This window comes from Nematolebias whitei, chromosome 1, assembly GCF_014905685.2.
Source record: "Nematolebias whitei isolate Nwh7 chromosome 1, NemWhi1, whole genome shotgun sequence".
Lineage (NCBI taxonomy): Eukaryota > Metazoa > Chordata > Actinopteri > Cyprinodontiformes > Rivulidae > Nematolebias > Nematolebias whitei.
The window spans coordinates 83,113,893-83,124,993 of record NC_056498.1 but is presented as its reverse complement, the minus strand read 5'-3'; the positions used below and the strand labels follow the sequence as shown (position 1 = coordinate 83,124,993).

General features: G+C 39.7%; 1 protein-coding gene across 2 annotated transcripts in view; it reads right to left on the bottom strand.

Annotated features, from left to right (window-relative positions):
• Positions 1–10,586, bottom strand: part of LOC119420451 (polycomb group RING finger protein 5-B) — a 20,288-nt gene extending 9,702 nt beyond the window's left edge. For both annotated transcript variants that reach the window (XM_037687849.1, XM_037687857.1), the window contains exons 1-6: positions 10,316–10,586; positions 7,965–8,061; positions 7,616–7,671; positions 4,592–4,651; positions 1,581–1,750; positions 1,312–1,410 (exon numbers count right to left, since the gene is read on the bottom strand). In XM_037687849.1, coding sequence (XP_037543777.1) covers positions 1,312–1,410; positions 1,581–1,750; positions 4,592–4,651; positions 7,616–7,671; positions 7,965–8,061; positions 10,316–10,430 — 597 coding nt within the window. In that variant the 5' untranslated portion in view covers positions 10,431–10,586. The remainder of the gene's footprint in view (positions 1–1,311; positions 1,411–1,580; positions 1,751–4,591; positions 4,652–7,615; positions 7,672–7,964; positions 8,062–10,315) is intronic.
• Between the last annotated feature and the right edge of the window lie 515 nt (positions 10,587–11,101).

Genomic DNA, 11,101 nt, shown 5'->3' with positions numbered 1-11,101 from the left:
CTCACTGACCTACAGAACCTCACTGACCTACAGAACCTCACTGGCCAACAGAACCTGACTGACCTACAGAACCTCACTGGCCAACAGAACCTGACTGACCTACAGAACCTCACTGACCAACAGAACCTCACTGACCTACACAAGGTGAGGTCAGTGAACAGGGCCAAGCTGGTTCTGGCAGATCCTGATCATCCAGTCCATGGGGAGTTCAGGTTGCTTCCATCTGGACGCAGGTATCTGCTGCCAGGAAGATGAACAGACTGAAATTCTCACTTATCCCTGTAGCATCAGGCTTCTCAATGAACAGTGATGATTTCTGTTATTTTAATGTCTTAATGTCTAGCCTGGATGTTTTGTGTAACTACTGACTGTGAAACTAATTGCCCCTTGGGATAATAAAGATTCTTGAACTTGACTTATAGTGAAAACCACTACAGGAGTTACTGCTGCTAAAGGAGATTAATTCTACAAACTGTTGGATTATTGGCGGGGCAGCACGGTGGCGCAACTGGTAGAACTGCTGCCTCTCAGCAAGCAGGTCCTTGGTTCAAACCCCGGTCCAGGGGCCTTTCTGGGTGGAGTTTGCATGTTCTCTCCGTGCATGCGTGGGTTTTCTCCGGGCACTCCAGTTTCCTCTCACAGTCCAAAAACATGCATGTTAGGCTGATTGGTAACTCTAAATTGTCCCTAGGTGTGAGTGAGAGAGTGAATGGTTGTTTGTCTCGTTTGTCTCTATGTGGCCCTGTGATGGACTGAAGACCTGTCCAGGGTGTACCCCGCCCCTCGCACAGTGATTGCCGGACGTGGGCACCAGCGACCCCCGTGACCCAAAATGGAATAAACGGGTAAAGATAATGGATGGATGGATTATTGGCTGGACTTAGATTTTACACACACACACACACACACACACACACACACACACACACACACACAGCTTTTCATTTTTGTTGTTTTTTTTTTTTTGCTTAATAAATAATGACATGGTGGAAACTGTTGTATGTTTTTGTTCATTTGAAGTTGGATCTGAATAATTTTCAAACCTGATAAAGACCAGATTATTTTTGATTAAGTCCTCATATGCAAGACCTTTAAATAAAAAATTATCCTCAAAATAACTTGAATTCAAAGAGAAATAAATATTTTCCTTTAAGGTTCTAACAAGCTAAACTTCTGCTACTTAAAAAAAACTCAAAATAACAAGCAAACAATTAAAATTACTAATAAATTATTTGACTGACTACTGTTCTTTAAGCTGATTTATGAAATGTCCTGTATTAGTTTGAAACTGGAGAATTAAAGTTTTCTTACTTCATAAGAACTCGGGAGCTTTAGTTTAAGACTGAGAAATTTCTTAATGGTTCCCACAGTGACTCTGCTGGAGCAGCGGATGAATCTCTTCATCAAATCCTAAATGGAAGAAGAAGAAAAAATTTTAAATGAGAAGCTTTACAGAAATAAAAACCTGGCAAATAAAAAGGTTTTTTTTTTGCTTTTCTAGGAATAAAACTAGAAAACATCTGATGCATTTATGGTTTTGATGCAGTCAAAAATAATTGCCCAAGTGCCTTAAAGCCCACCGTTACAGTGCTCTCCTCCGACTGCCCCGTGTTGTGCAGGCAGTCCAGACAGATGGCTATCTGAGGATCACTCCTGTGGTAGTCTCCATCTTCCCCTCCATCACCGCTGTCATCTGCACCATCACCCCCATCACTACCTCCATCGGGCAACCACTGACACCGGGAGATTTCTATGTGAAAAAAATTCCCAACACAATTTTATGAGTTCCTTTATAAGATGTTAAATCACAAGATGAACAGAAAAATTACAAATAATTTTTAACTGAACCAAAACAACCCAAATCCCCAAAGAGTCGGGATGTTGTTATGTAAAGACAGGATGCAAGGATTTGCAAGTCTTTTATTTCTCCTTCTTTCGGCTGCTTCCTTCTTCAGGGGTCGCTACAACGAGCTAGAAACATGAAGATCTGACAATTGTTTTTGCACCGGATGACCTTCCTGACACAACCACTGCCCACCAAGGTGCTGCAGCTGTTGGTATGGAGCAGAAGGCTGCCTTCTAGAGTGCCCCAGAGCAAACGGGGGTGGAGGTTGCTCAAGGACCCAGAGAGGAGCAAATGAGGGTGGAGACGAGCGTGGGTACTTCACCGTTCCCACTCACATTTTGATATAACAGGAAGTTTGAATCAGCAACCTCCCAGTCACAGGCTAACCTCTGCACCACCACTCTTGTTTTCACAGAATGGTTTTGCAGTTTGCCTCAGTCCATTTCAAAATGAACTTTGGCCTTGAAAGAACGTGAGTGTTTCTGGGTATTGTTCACACATGGCTTTTTATTTGTGTGATAGAGCTTTAACTAGCATTTGGTGAACTGTGTTTACAGTACAATAATCTGTGGAAGTGTTCCTGAGTCCATGCAATGATGTTTAGAACAGAATCAGGCTTGTTTTCTGTTGCAGTGGCCCCTGAGGGCCTGAAGATCACAGGTATCTAGTATTGAATTTCAGTCTTTTCTGAGCACAGACATTGTTCCAGTTTTTTGATGCTATTATAAACTGTAGATGAGCTGTTCGAAGAGTTTCCTATTTCCATTGAGGAACTTTATTCTGAATTTTTTTTCATTACTTTTCAACAGTTTTTTCACAGACTGCTGAACTTCTGCATCTTTACTTCTGAGATTCAGCCTCTCTAAAATGCTCATGTCATATCACGTCCTTTTACTGACCTGTTGTTCATTGACCTAATAAGTTGTCAATTGCTCTTCCAGCTGCTGCTTTATTAACACTTTATTAACACTTTATTAACACAGCATTTTGTTGCTCCTGTCTCGACTTTTTAAAGATGTGTTTCTGACATCAAATTTAAAATCATCTAATTTCTTTGCTAAAAAAAAGGTAACATTTTTTAGTTTAAACTTCTGATATGTTCACTGTGTTGTATTGTGGAAAAAATATGGGTTTATGAGATTTGCACATCATAGAATTTTAACTTTATGTACATTTTACACAATGTCGTCAAAACTTTTGGGGTATTGGAGTCTTATCCCAAAAATGTTAAAAAACAAAAACAACTGGACTTCTATTCTATAGCTGAAGATATTTTGCTTCAAATCTGGGAGACTATCAATGTCAAAATGTGTGGCGTGTGTGGAGTTCCACTGTGCGGGGTGAGTAGATCCAGTCTAATCTGCATGTGAATCCAAGCACACAACCAGGTCTCTCATGCAGTTCTATAAAACTTGGAACTCCACACACTCCAGGCATTTAAAAATTGATAAAGCCCCCAGATGGGAAGAGAAACATCTTCAGCTTCAGAATAAAAGTCCAGTTGGTTTTGTATTACCGTATTTTTTACTGTATAAGTCGCAGTTGTTGTTTTTTCTCATAAATTAGCATGCCTGCGACTTATACAGCGAAATGACGTATTTATGCTTTTCCCCATATTTATAGCCCAGTTTTTGGCTGAGATCTAATGATTTCATTCAGTCTGACTGAAAATATTGAACACTACAATTTTTCGGCCACTAGACGACGTTCTAGTGATATGGCAAGCCAAGTGACTCATTAATAGGTAAAAGTGGCTATTAATGAGACACTTGGCTTGCCATACAAGCCACCTTTGTCTCGCTGCAGAACTGATGGAGCAAACGTCAAATCAGCTGCATTTCACCGCGCCGCCCAGGTGAAATGCAGCTGATTTGACCATTAAAGTGCATTTATTAAGGAAAAGTTCAACTGAGACACACATTTACTATAATTTCAAGCAAACAAATAATTGTTTTTAAGTGTTAATCTTGTTAAATTCTTGTTAAAGTCCTCCCATGCACACTCTTACAGCCACCATTTGTCAGCCAGTCGAATTTTGGCACAGCACAGGTCTATATTTATGGATTCAGCCCACGTTTTCGAGTTGTCAGCGGTGACGCGTAACAAACGCAACACGTCAGTGGTGACACATAATAGATGCGACTTATACGGTGGTGCGACGTGTATGGCAGCAAGTACGGTAAATCTTTTTTTTGGACTGATCATGACCTGGATGACTGAATCTTCACCAGCAACTGGGGCTGTACAAATGTGGTCAAAACAAATTGTAGGTACAACATAATAAAAATAAAATAACCCACTACTATGAACAGTTAAAGGCCTGTTTTCTCATGAATGTGGCAAATGACACATATAAGCAAAAAATTGTGTGAAATAAGCATCAAATAAATTTGATGATCGGTCACAAGCTGATGAATCAAAACTTGATCTAAAACTTCCCTAACTTGATTATTTCATGTGTATTTTCTCTTCTGAATATTAAAACAACTTGAACTCTAAAAAGATCAGTGTAAGATTAGAGATAATCCTGGTTAGTCATAAAAAAGGGTTCTGGAACCATCTAAAAAAGTTAAATCTGGTCCTCTGGACATAAAAAAAAAATTTTTTTTTTAATGTAGAAACGAAACGTTTCTGCATTTTTTTGTTTTGTTTTTTGAATGTCCAGAAGACCAGATTTAACTTTTTTATATTTTTCTACCTGGATTATTGCGCATGCATCAGGAGGTTCTGGAACCTGTGACTTACCTTGACCATTTTCTTTGGGCTGCTTTTTCCTCCAGAATTCAAGTTCTTGCTGTTCCTCTTCTAGTTCACATCAACAATAGATAAAAAGCAGAAACAAACTTTGACACACACAATCAGGCAGAATTCTACAAAATCAATCAGATTCAGAATCCTAGATTATTAAAATACCTGTTTGTTTTTGTATAGTCATCCTCAAAAGAAAAGTTATGGATGACCACCAGAAGATTCTGATATGACTGACAATGATGGCAATAAAGACAACTTGGCCTTGATATTCTGTATAGAGGTTAATTATTTTGTTTCTAACGTGTAGTTTTAAATAAGCGACAGTTTGTTAATTTGTGTCGGCCTGAAGAGTAAAGAAAGTGTAATTTCAGGCAACAGCTGCACGTGAACTGAGCAACAGTTAGTCAGGATCTGTTAGTTTAAGACTAAAAACTTTGTGTTTTATGACCAGGTTTATTTTTGTATTGTGATTCCTGTGGTTAGTTTTATTACTTGTGTTACCCTGTATATGTATTAACTTCTTCTCGGTTAATTTTAGCTCCTTCTGTCCTGCCACACCCACCACACCTGTTTCTCATTCTTTTAGTCACAGCTGTAGTCACACCTCCACTAATCCTCAGTCCTTTCATTCCACAGTCCAGTCCCTTCGAGCTCCTTGTGATTTTTCCACTAAGTTTGCACCGATGTCAGCCTTTTTGGGGTTTAGTTTTGTTTTTGGAGCTCTTCCAGTCGTTCTGCATTCCTGGATCCAATTCTGTTGTCACTGTGAACCATTTCTATATGTGCACCTCCTGAAAGTTTTCAAAGGCCTGTCTGAAGGGGGTACAGGATAGCCTACCAAAACAGATTCACTTTATGTACTTTACAGTCAAGATTACTTAAAGCAGCACAATCACTATAACCCATTAAAGTTTCTCCTCTTCTCCCTACAATTCTCATGTCTAACTGAAACCAACATTTATTGACAGAATGCAGTGTTTCACCTACATTACTTGTCTTGGCAGGGCGCTCATCTCTTCCGTGATTTTTGTCGATGGGGGGTGGGGTGGTGGAGACTGTGGTGACCGAGACACATCTATGTTGAGCGCTGTTGTACCGACAGTTTTCAAGCACTGGAGACAGCTAAGCATGAGGGAAACTGAGCTTTTTAGCTAGCGCATCTGTATTGCATGTTGCTAGCTTAGCGCTAAGTCAGTGCTGGCAGTGACAGATCTGGGGGTTGGTTCAGTTCGGTAGGCAGGGCGCTCGGTTCCATTGACAGGGTTGTATCATGGTACAGGAAACACTGGAATGCACAAAGTCTAAATTGTGCATCAGTGTTAGGCCAAATTGTAGCTCATTATCTGTAAAACGGACTGATTCACGTTTATTTTTGTGTTTGCTAAGGTCATTTAGTGGGGGCAGCCATATTGAATCAAGTTAACTTTACCAGTGGCTCTCGCCAAGATCGGACGCTTCTCCCCTCCCTCTCCGCTTTGCTTTTCTGTCTGTCTGTGAAACTGCTTCTGAGCCTCTCTTGCATATCTTCCAAACCATAATTTTGGACTTGTTTTGACCAGTTGGTCCCTCAACTCAATTTACAACATTTCTTCGAAGAGAAGACAGGCTTTAGACGAGCTGATTTACCCTGTTGGCACGCATGCAACTGGATATCTCATCGACTTGAAGACTTGATGATGTGGCTATCTCTGCTGCCATTTGTGATTTTAAGGACACATGTTTAATTGGATTTACAATAACTGGTTCTTGCTTTTCGGATTTGGCTGGTTGTTGGTTTTATCTACAATCCAGGAAGTCGTCGGCAGCAAATTTGGACCTGATCATGCTGCTTGCCTTTATGATGGCTTGGTTCATGCCTCGAGTACCCAGACTCAAATGCTTTGGGCAGAATGCATCAGATCTTGGGGATTTTACTCAGTCACGTTCCATCGGTGTGGCCATGTAATTTGGACATTTCGGAACCGAGTGGACCAACACAGACTCAAGGTAGATGTCATTAAGTTCTGCCTGCCCCCAAAACAACTGTGTGTTTATCTGAATTTGGCTCCCTTGGCTGGCCTTGAAGGCCATCTTATCTGAATTCACCTGGAGAACATGTGATCTGATGCTCACCACCCCCTCCCTGAGAAATTTCCAACTGATAACCAGATGAAACCAGCTGAATAAACTTTGTGTCATCGTTTCAGGACTCTTGCATTCTCATAGTCGTTATTCTTGGCCATTCCTCAACATACCTCGAGAATCTCCTGATGCATGTCTCTCGGATGAGAGACGAAACGTTTCTACATTTTTTGTTGTTTTGCTTTGTTTTTTTTTTTTTTGAATGTCCAGAGGACCAGATTTAACTTTTTTAGATACCTCGAGAATGTTTATGGATCTCACAAGAGGACACTGGCAGATTATTACATCCTTATTAGAACTCTTACAGTGCCCTTGAGAGCGTCTATGAACATGTTCACCGCTCTCGTCGTCCCCCTCTGCAGAATGTCTACGTCACTATGTGCTTGTTTGTGTGAGGTGTTTTTTAATATCACAGTTTTTTCTTCTCAGGCAGGAAAAAAAAAGTCTGATAGGAATTTTTTCACCTCCAACTCCTACATGTGTCCAGTTTACCATTTTTATTGACTGTCCAAACAGGTCTCACTTGTAAATGAGTCGTTGAGGCTCTATGTGACTATCTGTTTAAATAAAGGTTGAATGAATGAATGAATGAATAACTCTGAAAAATAATCAGTGGTAGATGTATATCCAATTAATATTTTCTGGGAGTTGATTGAAATCTGTCCAATGATTCATCAGGTAGTTTCCTATGACAGATGAAGATAAGATGTAACTTTATTGATCCCGCAAGAAATTATTGAAAAAAGCATGAAACCATCTAGTGGGACCAGTAGGCTAAATGTTTTGGGGGGTGAGGAGTTGTCAATGTCTTGGTTAAATTATGCAACGGAATTGTTGATTTTAAAAATGCATTGCCAACTTTTAGACAGATTAAAAAGGAAAGTCTGTCAGACTAACTTTCTCTGAGCCCAGGAACCAACTTGAAGATGATCTCCTCCAGGGTGTTGTCCAACCTGAAAATATGATGGAGGTGGAGTGACAGGGAGGAGGTCAATGGAGGGGTGGAGGATTAAAAAAAAGGAAAAAGAGGGATTAGAGATTATGAGAATAAAACATGCGCCAAATAACAAAACAAACCCAAAACAAATACGTCACAAATTTTCCAAGCACTGAAAACTACAACTATTAAAATGACCAAGCATTTGATTAGGAGAAAGATTTTTAAAAATGTGCAAATGACAGAAAAACATACAAAATTAAATTTAAAGAAGTCTAAATAAAAGAAGAAAAGGAAGTTGATTTTTACCTGAGCATCTCCAGAGGGTTGGTCTCATGCACCTGAATGCCACATTTGGGACAGTCATTGCTCTCCTCAAAGTGTTGCACAATACAGCTCTTACAGACTGCAAGAAACAACATTACATTAGCATGATTTACTGGGTTTAAATTAAAAAACTCTTTAAGCATACAAGTCTTAAAAATGATATTAGCCAAATTGCATCCAATCATGATACCTCGTGTTTGACATACTAAATGAACCCTGAATATGAGCAGATGTGTGTCAGGAAACATCACCTTTAATTTCAAAATAAACTATTTCTGTGATCACTTTTCCACAATAAAGACTTTTCCATCCAACATAGGATTTTGTGATTGGTCAAGAACTCCCAGAATAATTTTTGTCTCAGTCCTCTTACATTTAATTTTCTACATTTCTAACAAAACGGAACATTTTAAAGGCTACTTTAAATCATTTTAAGTGTTCTATAGTTATTGATCATCAGTACAGAGTTTAAATATGAAATTAATACTTTAGAAAGGTCTAGAAAAATACTGTAACTTGTTTTTACTATGTTCCAGATTGTATGAAGGCAATTATAAAATATGAAATAGGTCAAATTAAAAAATTATTTGTTTCCAGACTTCTTTATCCTTTTACACTATTAAAAGACAAAAACATATTAAATTTCCTTAAATACAGTACACAGAGTGGTTTTCAGTATAAAAAAGGAAACTAATGTACTCAGTTTCAGCACCTTGCTTGGTGTTAATCTTGAATATATCTTGACAGTATATCAAATGAAAGTCTTTGTACACATCCAGTACTGATGCTGCCCTACATGTTAAAGTTGTAGACATTGTCACAGTCTGTGGTTTTTAATTGTTTTGTGACATTTTGTTCCCACTTGTGCTGTTTGTGTCACCAGCTACTTTCTCTAGTACTTTTCCACAATTAATCTCTGCTCCTCATTCCTGACACGCCCAGTCACACGTGTTCGTTTCATTAGTCATAGCTGCAGCCACTCTTCTGATCAGCCCGTCCATATTAGCCATCCGTTTCTCACAACTCACGAGTGTTTTTCATGTCATACCTAATCTCCTGTGTGTCCCATCATTCCTCCTTGCGCCTATTTTCAGTTGAAAGTTTTGTTCCCACATGAGCCCTTTGCTTTAACAAAAGAAGTTCCACTTTAATTTTGAGTTCTCTGTGTCAGTCTGCATTCCTGGGTCTGAACTCATCCAACTGTGACCAACATATATCTCACATGATATGTGATCACTCAGAGTATGTGTTCAGGATGTCTTGCCTACGACCACAACACATTTTTGCTTAACGTCAGTAAAACTGACAGATATGGTGATTGTTGTGATTGCTGAGGTCAGTTAGTTGTGGTGGGAACCTTAAATCTGGTTTGACAGTTTACTCCAAACACCACTTGGAGAAAACCAAGCTATTTCAAAGACTAAATCCAGTTTTTCTCATAAGAGGATCTGCAGTGGAAGTGGTCTCCAGCTACAAGTACTTGGGAGTGCACCTGAACAACAACCTCAGCTGGAGCAACAACACCACCAGCCTGATCAAGAAAGCTCATCAGAGACTCTACTTCCTCAGGCGGATGAGCCGAGCTGATCTGGGAAGCTCAGTCCTCACCTCCTTCTACAGGTGTGCAGTGGAGAGCATCCTGTGCTCCAGCATCAACGTGTGGCATGGAGGCTGCACAGCTGCAGAAAGAAAAGCTTTGCAGAGAGTGGTGAAAGCTGCACAGAAGTATGATGGAGTCAGTCTCCCCACCATCACAGACATCTACACCTCCAGATGCAGCAAGAGGGCCACCTGCATCATGAAGGACCACACTCACCAGCACACACACTTTTTGCCCTGCTCCCTTCAGGCAGGAGGTTGAGGAGCATTAAGTGTAGAACCAATAGACTGAGGAACAGCTTCTACCCTGAGGCTGTTAGACTCATGAATCTCTAACCAGAATAATCACTGTAATGACACTTTAATTGGTGATATGTGACTTATCTATGCTGCTGATTATCCATTGCTGCTGATCTCATGCTGCTGTAATCATTCATACTCATCTACTCAACACATACTCATGTTCGGGCTGCTGCTACCTTAGATCTTTTAGTGTACCATTTGGCGTTCGTTTGGCGTATATCTTATAGTGTACATCTTAGATCCTTATTTACTGTTTCTTTTTTCACTTTATATTTTTGCTATTTTTGGATGTAACTGGGACCCTGTGTACATAATTTCGTTCCACCTCATGTACCACGTGATATGAATGGCAATACAATTGACTTGAACTTGACTGATAACATGAACATCATAATGTCAAAAGACCTCACTGTGTTTGTGTTTTCACTCACAGGTGTGCAAGCACTCAGTGACAGTGGTCGGTTTGATCAGGTAACCTCGGCACAGATAACACGTGATGAAGTGGTTGAAATCCCTCACCAGGTGCCTCCGTCCTGTAGCAGCCATGTTTGGAGTTTTTAATGTGTTTGGACAAGTTTGCAGAAAGAGTCAGGAGGCAAAGTTGGAGGGAAATGTGTCCCTGGAGCTTCAGGAGAGACAGAGGTCCATTCAGAGCAGAACTGAGTGTGGGGAATAATGAATCCAGGATAAAGAAGACCAGTTTTACTGTGTAAAATCCTGCTCCATTCTTAAATTGAAGTTTTGCAATCAGTTCTTCTTGAAAATATTCTTCCACTCCGATGTTATTCTATCCTTATCGAACAACATGTAGGCCATTAAAAGGGAAATCAAAACCATAAACTTGTGCAATCCTCTTTCTATCAAACTGTTACTTAAAATCTCTGTTGGTAAAATGATGCTTCAGATTCATTCCTTTATTCTCAGACAAACGGCCATTTTTATTCCAGAAAAGGTCAGAGTACAGAAGGGCCAGTCTCCATGACTTGGTGGGTTACAATGATGTCACCTAAAGAAGATAAAATGTAAAAAATTAGAATACACACAAAACTTCATGGTTGTATCACAGACAATAAATTGTAACAAAAAAGCATCAGGAACAACAGACTACTTAGTGAAATTGACTGAGTCAGAGTCATATTCATGTCGGTTTAAGTTGATTAGTTGTGGTGGCCATCTTGAACTGTGCTGACTTGGAAAGTTAAGTTTAAAGCACCATC